The sequence below is a fragment of the Silene latifolia genome, chromosome 7 (genome assembly GCF_048544455.1).
Source record: "Silene latifolia isolate original U9 population chromosome 7, ASM4854445v1, whole genome shotgun sequence".
Lineage (NCBI taxonomy): Eukaryota > Viridiplantae > Streptophyta > Magnoliopsida > Caryophyllales > Caryophyllaceae > Silene > Silene latifolia.
This window is the reverse complement of record NC_133532.1, coordinates 9,977,378-9,992,631: the sequence shown is the minus strand read 5'-3', so window position 1 is coordinate 9,992,631 and position 15,254 is coordinate 9,977,378. Positions and strand designations below refer to the sequence as shown.

Here is a 15,254-nt window from a genome sequence, read left to right as displayed (position 1 = left end):
ATGAAATTTAATTTTATCAAATTACGTTCATAGTATGCTACATGTAAACTCGACGGAAATTTATCATTTTAGAAATAGTCAAATGAGCATAAATTGCTAAATTGAGCTATTTTAAACAGTCGTCGGTGTCAAACTTTGATAAATTTATTTGTAAATATTGAAAATAAAAAGAATTGTGATATGATGCAAAAACTATGGTTGTATGTTGAGTCAAAATTCTCTCCATTTTCTTTGAAATGGAGAGGCTATTAACTATCAACGGTCCAGATTGTATTTGGTCAACATCGAACGGTTTACGATTTATGCATAAAAATAAAGGGTTAATAGAATATAGAAGAGATAATATTATTAAATGAATTTGTGAGAGGAAATGGTGATGATCCTTGTTTGTGTTGTATCAGGGTGGGTAGAAACATTTATTTGGAATAACGTTTTTTTCTTTGGTGAAATTATATTCTGTGACAATTTATTTGAAATAACGTTTTTTTCGCAAATGTATTTCACATTTATTTGGAATAACGTTTTTTTTCTGTGACAATTTATTTGAAATAATGTAATGGAGAATAAAATAATACTCGAAATAAGTACTCGAATTATATATATTACCTGGGCAAATGCATCCAATTTTTCTTTGGTGAAATTATATTCCTTCTTCACCCAAGCCAAATTCCGGAAGAATCTTATAATATGCAACAAGATGTAAATCCAATAGATTATAAATCAGGACAATTTATGTAATAAACTTAGAAATAAGATGATGGAATTATAGCTCTACTAGTTGAAAATGTAACTGAAAACATAAAAAAAAATGTGAAATTGAAATTTAGAATCTGATAAGGTTTATTAAAATGTTCGGCAAAAATGGCTGATATATTAGAGGTGAGCATATACGGACTTGAGTATAACGCCAGGTCTCTATAATTTAAAAATACATTGTCTTAGCATGCATTTGTTCTGGGCCGAACACGATTGCTCAAATGGCCAATCTCGTCTATGGACATCTTTATTGATGTTTTTGACTTTTGATGATATAGTTAACATTTGGTAAATTGAAACAAAATTAAACTAGCTCAAAATGTAACATTTTTTTGTCACAAGCTATTAGGTTTTTATTCAGGCAGTTGAAAATGTAGCTTTTTTATATATATAATTCAAAAACTATTACAAATACTTGCCCAAAAAAATTGATTAAATTTTTATTAAATAAGTTACTTTAATCAAATAAAATATTATTTGTCTTAACAAACAGGGACTATAACTATTAAGAAGTCAAAGCAATGCATAATCTTTTTCCTCAAAAAAAAAAAGGCTATGCATAGACTCTCGGTTAACAACTTATATTGTCTCACTTAAAAGAAAGCACAAAAATATGACTATGCATGATTCATACTCCATATTTGTATTTTGGAATAGTTTTTCTCCTGTATCTGGAATCTAGATAGAGTTAATTAAGCATAATTATCACGGTGTATTTTCAGATCAGGTTAATCTTATCTAAAAAGGACTTTAGGAAAACTAGTTGGTATTTCGAAACTCAAATAACAATGGATTTGAGGTACATATATATTTGTGATTATGTTAATCCTTGTTAGCCAGTTTAATACTTCCTCCATTCCAATGAATACTATACATTTACTTTTTGGGCACTATTCACCTGTGAGGAGAATTTTCGATATAACTTCTAATATATAACATAAAAGATAGTCATGTGAGATCTTGTTTGAATTGTCTTACCGAGTATATTATAAATATCAAATTTCTATAATTTTTTAGTAATATGTAGCTAAAGATATGAACAAAAGAAAATGAGCATTGATATGCGTGTATAAAGCAAATGTATAGAATTGATTGGAATGGAGGAAGTAGTATACTCACATTTCCCTGTTTTTCTTTTGACAAACTTGAACAAGTTCAGCACATGCAACTCTCATATATTCTGCTCCCATCCTGAGATAACAAACAATATCATGTCAAATATTTATTTTTGTACAAGTTTTAAATACAAATAGGATTATACATCCAGTTGTACTATAAGTATTGTATAACTAAAGTATAAGAATCTGAGCTTATATGTATTTTTTTTTGCGCTAATTCAAAGTTCATGTTTTTAATGTATACTAGTTGTCTCTCCGCGCGCGGTGCGCGCGGAGATCCAAGACGCGTTTCCATTTGTGTTGCAGCGAATCTGTTTATGGCGTAGACTTTGCGAGAATTACTGAATGTATGTTGCTGTAGTTGCGTTTTGTTCTAGTGTAGAAGCTTTCTTTTTTACGTGTAATGTTCAATGTAGTTGTCCTAATTTGACGTTTTATTTTCTTATTCTATTGAACCGTCATCAAATATTTAGTGATACAATTGTCATTTGTGCCCCTTATTAAATCATTCGGTGCACGAAGAAACAATAGAACTAAGTATTCTTTTTACATTTAATGTTCTTTGAACTGATAATTGTGATTAAAACAATTGAACAATTAGTCTATGTTAAATTTGGTGCTTTTACCATAGGATGTTACAATTTGACTATTTCTGTCAAAAGTCTTAAATGTCAGAGGATGTTTCACATTGATACTTGCCTTTCAAATTCTGGAGTTGAAGGTTATAAATTGGCAATTGATAAATCAATATTCTTGTATAGCTCCTTCGCATCAATCATAAGATATTAGTTTTAATTTGTAAAATTAAAAAATCCTTGCAAATTGAAAGATATGGATAGATTTGGATGTTGGCATCAATTAAAACACTGCAAATTGTTTTGCTTTTCTTTTGAAACTATCTAATATAATTTCATCTTATGTTTTCTAGATGAAAACAAAATATACAAATTCACTGTAAAACATCATCCGATTTAGGTATTTGTCCATAGCATTTATTCTTTTTATATGCACAAATCGTTATTAAAAGTAAAGATTACTTTATTAGTATATACTCATATACTTTAATAATAATTTTTAAAATGTATTGGTATACACTCACAGTGTACGAGAAAACCAATGTTGAGAAAACTAACATGACGCCTCAATTGTTAAAATTTAATCAGATCAAATCAATACTATAACACGTAAATCAGACAGGCACAATTCCCAGAAATTAATGGATATCTTATAAGCGCGAGTATTACTTCGGAAACACAACTAAAGTTAGTCATCGACTCATCGTAAACAGCATCAGCGTAGTTAGATCAGCGACAGCACGATACCAGTACTCTTAGAACCTGCGAATCTCTTCCTCCCAATGAGTCCAGATACTGAAATTTCTTGTCCTTCTTATTAAAAACTGCCAAGCACCAATGTACCTCTTTATGTATAGGTATAAATATCTGGCATCGTCCAAATTAGTGGTCAGTAAACATAATAAAAATGCAGAACAGTCAAATTTTTAAGCTAAAAAGCCCAACTTACTTTGTCACACTCACTGAGCTTATACCCAATCTTTCTGAGAGAGGTCCATCTTTTCACAGCTTTATAATCATACCCATTCCTCCCACCTGCCAGCTGCATTCATAAGCCAGGAAGCATTGAATACTACAATCAACTGACAATAAACAGCAAAGCACAACTTATTGCAGCCATATACTCTGTATGAATATCAGTAGGAAATACAACGATTGCTCTCCTGCGTGCCCGTTTAGCAGCAGGGAGAGAGTCGAGGTTATTAAGCCCCCTTAAGAACCACAAATTGTTTCGTGCATATTTTTTTACCATTCAATTGTGTATCTATTTGACTGAGCTTGCAAAATACTCCTAAATTATCGAATAACTAAGTGATGCAGATAGGAAAAAAAAAGCATAAAAATAGTAAGCAAAAAATGTGGTGACAAATTAGATAAGAATGGTACAAGAAACAACAAAAGCATACGGGGAAAAAAAAATTGATTAGTAAATGGAGACCTGTAACTCCGAAATTGAAATCAAAAGACATGATATGCCTAATCCTTCCCTTATCAAAAGATTCTACAAGAGGCCATTGAGTAATGCTAATGCTAAAACATCATATGACATATATTTCCCTTACCCTATTTATTTAGTAAATGTAACCAGTTAAAAGGCTAAAAACTCAACCAAGAATAAGTTTACGTCACAGTTTCGTAAACAATAAGATATATTAGTTTCATATTGACTTATGGTCAAAGTATTCCATGTTGGCTGGCTGGCCGTTTAATTGGGTGCTCCAAACAGGAGTAGAGATGTTTCATAGATAATGCATGGCGAATTAATCCAATGTAACTTATATATAGATGTAGACATAAGCAGATCAACACAAACAAATGACCAAAACCCTACCAATACTCCACATGTGGTGTACACCAATTTGAGTACAAACAAAGTACACTTTAACTGAAAGCAAACAAAAAACAGCATAAATTGAACAGCATAAAACTACCACTAACCTTCTTATAAAAGAATGTGTTAAAGAAATGACAATTCAAATATTTCTTCGGCTCTCGTCTTTCCCTTTCTTTCAGCAATTCCAGATACACATTGATGACCTGATATGGAACAAAAAGGCCAAATTTACAGAGATTAAGAAACAGTCGTCCATAACTACTGGAAGTCATATGGAAATGACTGAAGTTCACCAAGCAAATCACCTCATCGTTCAGCCATGCACAGTCGCAGACAATCGTAATACTTCACCGATAATTTGGATATTGGAGTTTTCATGAGTGACCAAAATCTTTCTCCTGTATATGAAGCAAAAGAGAAGTGGTTATACAAGAAAAGCCCAAACCCAACTACTATATACGGAGTACAATTCAGGTTTGAGCCAATACCTGTTAGAATTTGCCATTTCCGGATTAATTTCACTCTCCTCATCCTCAGTAAGGGGCACAAACGGCTCACGCAACAAATCCTACAGTTCAACTACACATTCAGTAATCCAAATATACCCAAATCATGCATTATTATTAACAACGAGGCTCATGTAATGGCACAAGAGAAGAAACAAAAAGATAAGAAAAACAACCTCCTGAGGTTTCTTAAGCTCCTCTTGCTTCTTCTCCTCCCGTTGCTTTCTCCACGACCTCAACAAATGCCACTTGGCCTCATTTGACTTAATTTCAGAACTCAAATATTCCAACTTAGAAGAGTACTTCTTCTCCACGCTCCTGATCAAGTCCTTATACGCCTCACGATCAAGCGACGTCGAATGCAACACATTCCCATCACTCACCACAGCACTCTCCAACCCATTCCTATCCAAATCACGCTCCTCTATCAATAACCCTAACCCTTTCCGTTCATCCAACTTCACTTCATTCCCATCCTCAATAATCACCACCTCACTCGAATCCTCCGATACCACCTCCTCCTTCTCCACCACCTCCTTCCCCACCTGCAAATGCCGCAATGCACCAAATGCGCACGGGGAGACCCCAAAATCGGAAGCGGGGAGACCAGTTCCGAAATCAAATATCACTAAATGGGCAAGTTTGCACAATCCCAATATATAATGAAAGCTGCCCACAAATCTAATTTTGTTAATGAAGTGGCTAACCATAATGTATGGTTAACTGACGCTACTGACCCAATTAAGTAATTTATCCATCCGGTGTTTTGTAAATTAAAAATCATGCAGTAGTAAAACTAACCTTTCCAAGCCCTAGTGATGACCCTCCATCTACCTCCAGACGTGGGATCACAACATTTACCAAAGCTCGTACAATAAACAAGTATAACAGTAAACCGTCTTGTCAAACAAAATACAATTCATGATCAAGAATGTTACCAGTAATAATCCATAGAAAATTAATTATATAAGAACATCTTTGAGCTCATCGGGATTCACATAGTTAGTTAAACAAATAACCTTTGTGGCGAGACCACTTGGTTTGAGCATCATTTCCTGCAAGGTAAAAGGCATACGGTTAAACGACTTCTCATACAATATTCTGAAAGGAAAGTAGATACTATATACTATGGACTTGCTTAGGTAGCTATAAGGCTATAACCAAATAGAAGAATGCCCTAACACGATCTCTTCCACTATGCCAACTAATCCAATAACCAGGGCAAAATGGTAAAATCTATGGACCGAACTAAAAGGCTAAAAATACAATATAGAAATGCCCGAGGTGAACTTAGAGGGTCAGCCAGAAATCTCCAAGTTCAAAGGGCTATTATCATCACCATCGTCAAAATCATCATTATCAGAATCCGTCACTGGAGGCATTATTGTCACTTTCTATGTCCCTATGGAACAAGGTGGAGTTCATAGAAGGTGGATTTCTGGCATGGAAAGAGGGTGGGGATGTGGAGTTAACCTTCTGCATTCCGTAGCCTCCTCCCAGACTGGGGTTAACTACACTTTGGTATGACATTGGGGGTCTGAGAATCGATTCTCGGCTTTTTGGGTTTGTTGTCTTGATTATGACCAGGCAAGAAACTCCCTAGCACCACCTGATCACTCAACCCAGACAGACATCAACATTAAAACATTGGAGTTGCGCACCAAAAATTACGTAAACTATTTCCCTCGAATCAATTTTATCGAATGAAAATGCTTCAAAAGAACAGATAACAAGCAATAAGATTACTCCAGTTGCCCCAAAGGCGGAGCTTAAGGGAGGCTTAATGTGTGCAAAACGAGAGGTTGTTCCTTAACAAGCCATAACAAAAATAGTGACTGTTACTTTAGAATAACCCATAAGCATTTGGCTTCATAGGGAACAAAAAATTTCTTCAACTCCTATAACATATATTCAATGGGAAGGCTAAGGCAAAATAAAGATTTGATTATAAGTTATAACCATACCTGAATAAGGGTAGCGGCAACAAGTAGGCCAGCTAGTCCTCCACCAAAGACACGCCCATCAGGTCCATCAAGTGCATCCACAGTGCTCCCGACCAAGCCTGCTTCTTTCATCTTCTTTTTCTCCTCGACACTTCTCTTCTCTGCTTCCAAGGCAGCATTTTGCTCTTCTTTGTTGAATGGATGATAAACCACCTATAGAGGATTAATCCAAGATAGCCTCGTCAGTACTTCAACAAGATTGACTCTACTGAATTATTTGATACAGAGAATTAACATTATGACACGGTTTCTGTAGTTATTTGATACAGAGAATTGTTCGCTTCAAAAACCATACAAATTCATGAAACTTCATAAAGACAGCAGTAGTTGGAGAAACTTGTGGTACCTTGAGTGTAATAGTTCCTCTATCCTTCTTGTCCTTGGTCTTAGACATATCGAGTAGTGAGGTCAATCTCAGTTCGATTTCTGTTGGAGTATCGGGAACCAAATCTATTAAAGGTAATTTTGCGAATCCTAGGTCCTTGTCCTGCCCAATATCCTTGTCACAGACCTGCAACAAGCAAGCAATTAACAAAACATTTTTTTTAATCAAATTATGACACGCCTCGTGTCTGCAGTTGTGAACTCAGACTCACACTCGGACGAAAGTCTTTTGTGGGCTTTTTTTAATGGCTCGAAAAGGAAAATGTAGAAGACGGAATATCTGACTGTTACCATGCTTATGTTAAAACCATCATTTGTTTCCGCTATTACTGTTTCAAGCAATTGGGATCTTCGATTGTCTATGTTTTAAGAGATAAGTGAACTGCTACACTATGTATTATGTAAGAAACAAAAGGAGAAGATAAAATAAATCCAAACCTCAATGATGAGTGACTGTGTCTCCTTATCCTCTGCGATCACATGAAACGTTTCATTCCAAATTGGGTTCAGATTGTCCTCGACGACTTTTGTTTTTACCTTGAAAAGTGGTCTGATATATATGACAGTATAAGGATCTGACTTTCCAAATATCTCCTTGTTCTTTAAATCATTGGCTTTCACAACTGTGACGGTCAATTTGCCTTGGGGTTTAAGCTCCAAGTCACTGCACAATAAAAAGATAAATTAGCAATCGTGACCTAAATAGAGTGAAACATTTGAAAATCGTGCATAGATGCTAAGGCAAACGAATTAGAGATACCTAGTATCAACTGAGGTACTAATAGGTACAACAATCCTGTGAGGCCATTTAAGAGTGTCATTCACAATTGTATCAACCGTGTCCTGCAAAATGGCAAAAAAAAAAAAAAAAAAAAAAAAAACTACATAAAGCTCAGGAACATAATCAGTGGTTTGCACGACAACGTCTAGACTCTATACTCCACCTCAAACATTTGTGTTGGTATTCTACACCCCAAAGGAATATGCATTCTTAGACTAAACTATGGATCCGTAACTGAGTCTAAAACTTGTTTCCGAGTCAGAGAATCATAAACAAATATCCAAATGTCACAAAAGGATCAAACTATAGAAATTGCTTACGTCAATCATGTCAGAGATGCCAGGAAGAGCTGTCAAGCTTCCAGCAACTGCTTTTAGAGTATAATCAATCCGAGGGCTTGGCTGGTCATAGAAAAAACACTGTTATAGTCACACATTCAAAAAAGAGATAGCTGCGACAAAATAAAGGAAAAAAGAATAGAAAGGTAGATGTACATCAGCAAGTAGAGCGACCACGACAGCAGAGATGCAAGGAATTTCTTCAGAAAGTTGGAATATAACACGGACGATAGTGAAAACTTGAAGATCTTTTAACTGCAGCCACCAGCCAAGTCTCAACAAAATTACACATACATCAAAGTTCAGGTGTGTGAACAAACACTAAAAAGATATTTAACAAAAACAAAGAGACAAATCAATATGCCAACCTGAATGGGTATTGAAGCAAAACCTGCAGCTTGAACACCCAAAATGATATTGGGGTCACCACCCCATCGAAGATCCATATCCATTATTATTTGACTTTTTCGGAGGCTCGGACACGGATTTCTGCGGTGGTTATGTTAATGCAAACGTAAAAATAACAAAACATAAATGATAAAAGAAGTACTAATCTTTGTGCAAGTAGATGAGCTTAAACAAACACGGGGCCTTTGAGTGGCTCGAGGCCTCGACGAGGGTAATCCACACACAAGAATTATTTCTTCAGCGGAAATAACTGATTTACAAAATTCCAGACATCATACAGTAGCAATCATGCATACCTCTGAACAATTAAATTAAGGTGGTAAATTAGTCGATGCGTACCCTCAATCTTAGGGGGAACAGTGCCAAGAGTCAGTTTGTTGAATTTCAGTGATGTGATTCCAGGAGGCCGATAGTCCTCCAGAAGAGGCTCAACAGATTCTCGAATTACCAATTCTGCAGCCTAAAAATTTTGATCCAAATGCAACAGAGAACAAGTGGTGTTAAGCACTATGCCTCTAACAAAAGGTGAGATTGAAGATGCTGAACAAAAACTGGCAAATAACATGCAAGTCTCGAGTATTCATACACAAACAGTTTTTGATGGCAAATTGCTAAGTTCAAGACTCAGGAGTGAAAGGAATAATGAGTGTTAACTCATGAAAGGTCATGCACTCATACTGTAAAAGCCTGTGCTGAGAGTAGATTGATAATCATCCGGGCTAAGATGTAAGACCATACTCATTATGTAAAACCATAGAGTTGACATCGTCATTTATAGGTTTTTAAGATTGACATGTTCGGCGCTTGTGGCCAAGTTAATATACACACTTATGGGTCTGAGACTCAAGTATATCAAAGTTCCCTCTGGTTTGCAATGACATTCGTTAATAGTAAATATACTCTACTCATTACATTAGTAGAGTCAATTTATTAAGGTATTTGGTCAAGTCCACACCATTAAATTTTATCTACTTTATAAATGGTGGAACACGTGTCCAGTACATTAACGAAGAACTTCATTTCACAGATGCAAGGATTTTTCTCTGAATCTCCACAGTACGCTTCAAAACATCATTGTCAAACCAATTCGGAACATGTAAGCACACAACCAGAAATCATAGACAACCAAACATCCTCCCATTTGCTTCCCTGAATGAAAATACAATAAGTAACACTACAAGTACTACACCCATGACTTCCAAGCTCCGTGTGCTATCGGTTCAATGACACTCAGCGGAATTGCTACTTTAAGAGGCTAAAGAAGCCGATACTACTAACTTTGGTTAAAATGGTGTCATAACTCATAAATAGAGACTGCATACTAATCGAGCGAGAAAGATTATCAGGTTGTTCCTTGTTCAGGCTTTACACAGATTAAACATCTTAATTCACATTTGATATCTAAATTTCAATTCTCAAACGACACAGCCACATTTTTTTCACCATCCACCATCATTTACACCGTTTCAATTACTACTCTAAATGAATCCAAAGGAATGCAACAATTTCAATTTTGCATTTGCCAATTACCATTCACTACTTCCAACATAAGGTCAGAGCTATTTCAAATCATTCAACATCAATACAAATACAATGAGCACAAGAACCGCCAAAAACAAAAAAGCAATCACAGATCAAAGCTCTCTACCAAAGCAGTAGCAAATATATCTTCAGACTAATACCCAAGAATATTATCATCGATTTAAATAACTAATGACTGACCACGAACCCAGAAAAGAAAGATCAAAATAATAAACAACAAGAAGAAGGAAAAACGATAACTGAAATACGTAAATAAATCAAGGTAAAAGAAAAAAAAACCAGGAAACAAAGCTGAAAATAATTAAGAACGAAAAGAAAGCAAGACGGTAATGGAAATTGACAAACCCACAAAACCAGCCAATCAAATCAGTAGTATAAAAGCACAATAGTGATAATCAAGGTAAAGCAAAACCCTAATTCCACCCAAAGTAGCACAATAGAGAAGAATAGAATACTAAAATACCTAGTTGTTTCCGCCGCCATCATCAGAATCAGCAGCAACGTCGCACATGAACTCCTTACCGTCATCACCAGAGAATGAGTTTGAGATGAGAATATGACTATCTTCGTCACCCAACAATAGGACCACCTCTTTGTCGTTTGAAGGATATGGTTATTGGAGTTGGTAAATAGAGTTTTGTTGTTTGATGAATAAAAAGGGTTACAATAATTGATGATCCAGATTGAATAACTAATCAATATCAATCTGATGAAGAAAAAGGGAAACAATAATTGATGAATCAGATTGAATAATTAATTAAGATCTTAAACAATTTAAAGAATGAGGATGAGATAGGGGTAAGAGGGCGATACTGAGGAATGAGAGGAGGATGAAGGAGTGATGAAGAAGAGCTCTAAATAACCAGGTGAAGAAGAATGAGACGAAGAATAAATAGAGAGAGACAATAGAGAGGGAACAATCAGAAAGAAGGGCAAAGAGCAAGAACAGTAGAAAGGCTGTTCATCACGTGAGACGCACGAATAGCACTGCTCTACTGTTCATAAGCAACTTTTTTGGAGAACTTTGGACATTTATAAGGGCTTTAGAAATGGATGAGCTCAATACTTTATAATAAAGCTCATATTCTTTAACATAAAACTCAGATACTTTATCACAAATCTCGGATTCAATACTGTACAACGTATACAACTGGTTGTATAGTCCATGGATTGAGTTTTAGAGCTTTCCGTACTGGCTCTTAGTTGGTCTTGCTTTAGATGGTTTTATTTTCAAACCAAAAAATGTCAACATTTTTTTAATATAATGTAATCATTTAATGACAAAATATTATAACTAAAGTTGTCATTTTTTATCCTGAAAATGACAGAAAATAGCTACATTTTATCGTAAAATAACTATATTTAATCCGTCTTATTTCAGATAAAAAATAGCCCGTCTAAAATAAGAATTTGCGATACTTCAATATTTCGCCATAATTAGTGATAAGCTAGGTAGGAGTTGGTCTTCCTTAAAGACAAGCTATTTTTTCCTAAAAACATTGCAATTTTTTTTTCCCCAAGGATACACTTTTACCGTTAATTGGTGACAAACGTGCTAAAGCGTCAACCACATAGAATAGTATACCTTGTACTTTTCTCCTCCATAGCTCGGACATGAGTGGCCAAGATACTAAAATCAACATCACAAAGTTCACTGCAAAATGATCCAATATATGTGCACATAAATGGTATGAGTGTATGACCAATAAAAGTGGACCAGAAAAAAAAAATATTACCTTCGTTTCAGTCAATAGTTTAAACTTGCTTTATTTTCTCCTTACAAAATAAAGCAAATATAAACTATTCACCAGGACAAAGAGAGTATATATGAATGAAGTAAAAAAAAAAGAAAAAAAAAAAAAAAGATTGGGTACTTACATAAAATGGTGCAAATCACAAAGGATGGTTTCTACATCATCAAAATATTTGTGGATTTGCTCTACAACAACATTCGGTTCTTTTAATCGACCTTCAGAAATGACTTGACGAAATGTGTCATTTAAGATTCCCTGAAAAAAGTTAAAATTGATATGATATTAAATACTGAAAAAAGTTAAAATTGTATTGATATGATAGTAAATATATGTTTTGTAATCATTATAACGAATATCCCGATGAACAAAACAGACTTTTTAATCGTATCCGAAAAATCAGGTCGTTCAGGTTTTCAGTTAGAGTTAAATCATGAGATTCGCAACCATATTATAACGGTCATGTACAAATACGTACAAAAAGTATTAACGAATTAGAAGTTATTAAATTTACATTCAAACTATCTAATCGTAATACCGATTCTACTTTTAATTAGAAAACAATTTTTTTTTTAAACTTTAACTCAAACACAATTGAATGAAAGCTCGATATAATGAAACGTGACTACCTCTTTCAACAATGACTCAAGATAATCTTGGAGTAGTGCTTGAAGGATGGACAATGCCATATCTAGGATTAAATTTCGATAACTAAATAAGGTGACTTGGTGAGAAACATTTATATAGCGAAAGAAATAACCCATTATATGAGTGATATAGTATTTTTAAGTGTGTAAAGCGAGTCACATAATCAATAAAAGTTCATATTAGAGAAACAAATCAAATTAAGGATTCCAAATATTAAATGCATAGCTCAAGTAAGATAAAATAGAATCGGAAAATAATAAATGCACATTTTTTCTTATCTAATTGCAAGAGAAAAAGGTGTTTAGATAAGGAATATGGATTGATGAGTGAGTAGGCTATAAAACAATAGACTGACTCAAAACATAAGCATAATTTATCAACTTAGGGTAATAATTTTGCATCTCTCTTGTGACGGACATATCCGTCATAAGCATAATTTACCCCTATGAGAATTTGTGATAATTTTGTTCATCGAATAAAATTGAACCACCAAAGTTTGATGTATAGGTCTTTAACTTTCTATTATTATGTATATTTTTTTTTTTCGAGCATCTCCTACGTACTTTTATGTTAATGATTAAACAATATAAAAATACGCGTGAAAAGAAGTAAATTTCAAAAAGAGACGGAAATGAAAATTAGTCGATAAATTTTCGATTTGTGTCGAAACTATGATCTAATCGGATTTAGTAGTCATTTTCTCATTTAAATCGTTATTAGGTTGGTTTATGCAATTATGCATGCACTTTTGCTTTCCCATATCCAACAAGGTAACAAATATTGATTCAATTTTAAACGTATACAAAAATACAATCCAAACGGATGCTACGCTCATTAATAGATGAACCATAATTCTACGTTATCAAGTCTGGCAAATGCCGACCAAACCCGTTTATGTTTGCTCACAAAGCTTTGTCATTATATAAATCTTAATTGATTAACACAAAAACTTTAGTATGACGGTCTAAAATTATTGAGAGATCATTTTATCCTAAGTCCCACCCGTTTATTAGTAAATAATTAGTTTTGTGACCCGTGAAATTCACGGGTTGTTCTGTTTCTAGTGTAATACTTTAGTGATTTAATACAATAACATACTACGATCAATTAAATTTACGGTTTTCATGTTTTAAGGGTTGTATAAATTCAATTAGTTTTTTATACAAAAGTTTATCAGAAATTAAAATTTCATACATTAGATATACTAAGATACCCCTATCAAAACTAAAGTAACTCAATGCAAGCTAAAATGAATTAATAATATAAGTATTCATATAATCAAATCAAACAAAACTATATTATCAAACAAAGATCCCCAAAGATAGAGCACCCTCACAAATTAGATATCAAAATTTCATCAATAATTCTGAAAATAACATAAAACACACAATTAGAAATGTTATGACAAAACTAACATCTCATCAATACTATATATTAATTCAAGAAACCAAGGGACTTCAATGTAATTAAAGAAATTTATACAAATTAATTATACTATATAGTTTTAAATCACTAGCACCGTGTGATGGACCCGATTGAGGGATCTCAATGCAAATATTACATAGTTTGGGTTAAAATTAAATTATATAAAAGCTTGATAATTTTCCTAAACATGGTTAATTTCCATAAAATAAAATAATTAATTAAGATGGTCAATTTCCTTAAAATAAAATAATTAATTAAGATGGTCAATTTCAAGGAGACTAAAGGAAAGAAGATGTTTAGTAATTTTCCTAAATATTTATAGAAGACTAAAAGATGGCCAATTTCCTTAAAATAAAATAATTAAGTAGCATAAACATGCACATTTATGGTATTAATTATTATCATCATAAAATTATATATTAAATTTAAAATCTATGAAATTTTATTAAACTTTATAGTTTATTAGATTTATATATATATTTAAATTATTTAACATACAAAAATATAATAAGTAGGTTATAAATAATTCAAGTTAGATTCCATAATATATAAATTGCATAATTTTTTCAATTTGATTTAATGCATATATGCAATATATTTATATAAATATATAACCCTCTTAAAATTGCATGCCTAAGTAATAAAAGTAATTTCGTCAGTAAACAAAAGAATTGTAGTAACATTATTGGATATAGTTATATGATAGTAATTTACTCATTTGAATAGTAAAATTAACAATATTATCAAGGAGATTAGTGAGAGGGGTAGAAACAACAACAGGAGTAGTGAAATAATCAATATTAATGCGGCAATAGTGAAAGTAACAATAATTACGGCAGGAGTAGTGAAATTATCAATGTTAATGCAACAGTAGTGACAGTAACAATAATTACGGCGGGAATAGTGAAAGTAACCAATGATAATGGCCAAGTAGTAAAATGTTATTATTATGTGTCATTAGTAAGAGTGAAATATTAATAGCGGAAGTAGTGAATTTGTCTCAAAATTTATTTCATTGTAATTTTAGGATATGTTATAGAAAAATATATTAATGATAAATTTATGAGTTATGCAACTTTAAACACTTTAATTTAATGAAAAAAAAATTTAATGGTAGGTAGAGGTAGCCCGGGCGAAGCCGGGCACCAATACTAGTACCCCCATAAAATTGAAGCTAATACAATA

At 33.3% G+C, this 15,254-nt stretch overlaps 1 protein-coding gene and 1 pseudogene across 1 annotated transcript; both read right to left on the bottom strand.

Moving 5' to 3' along the window:
- Positions 1-3,046: 3,046 nt before the first annotated feature.
- Positions 3,047-5,499, bottom strand: LOC141589698 (ubiquitin-like-specific protease ESD4; annotated as a pseudogene).
- Positions 5,500-5,751: 252 nt separating this feature from the next.
- Positions 5,752-12,685, bottom strand: LOC141589697 (calcium-dependent lipid-binding protein-like). Its single transcript, XM_074410326.1, has 15 exons — positions 12,626-12,685; positions 12,124-12,254; positions 11,831-11,899; positions 10,234-10,262; positions 9,706-9,764; positions 9,000-9,163; positions 8,664-8,784; positions 8,452-8,550; positions 8,278-8,358; positions 7,937-8,019; positions 7,615-7,840; positions 7,139-7,303; positions 6,754-6,945; positions 6,318-6,398; positions 5,752-5,844 (listed from the first exon to the last, which is right to left on the bottom strand). The coding sequence occupies exons 1-15, from the start codon at positions 12,683-12,685 to the stop codon at positions 5,752-5,754; spliced, it is 1,653 nt and encodes a 550-aa protein (XP_074266427.1).
- Positions 12,686-15,254: the final 2,569 nt, after the last annotated feature.

Excerpts from the sequence above, each read along its gene's own strand:
- LOC141589697 (XM_074410326.1), bottom strand. The coding sequence starts at position 12,685 with ATGGCATTGTCCATCCTTCAAGCACTACTCCAAGATTATCTTGAGTCA. Across the intron at positions 12,255-12,625 it reads TTGAGTCATTGTTGAAAGAG|GGAATCTTAAATGACACATT; the intron begins GTAGTCACGTTT and ends AACTTTTTTCAG. Across the intron at positions 8,785-8,999 it reads CTTAATTTAATTGTTCAGAG|AAATCCGTGTCCGAGCCTCC; the intron begins GTATGCATGATT and ends TAACCACCGCAG.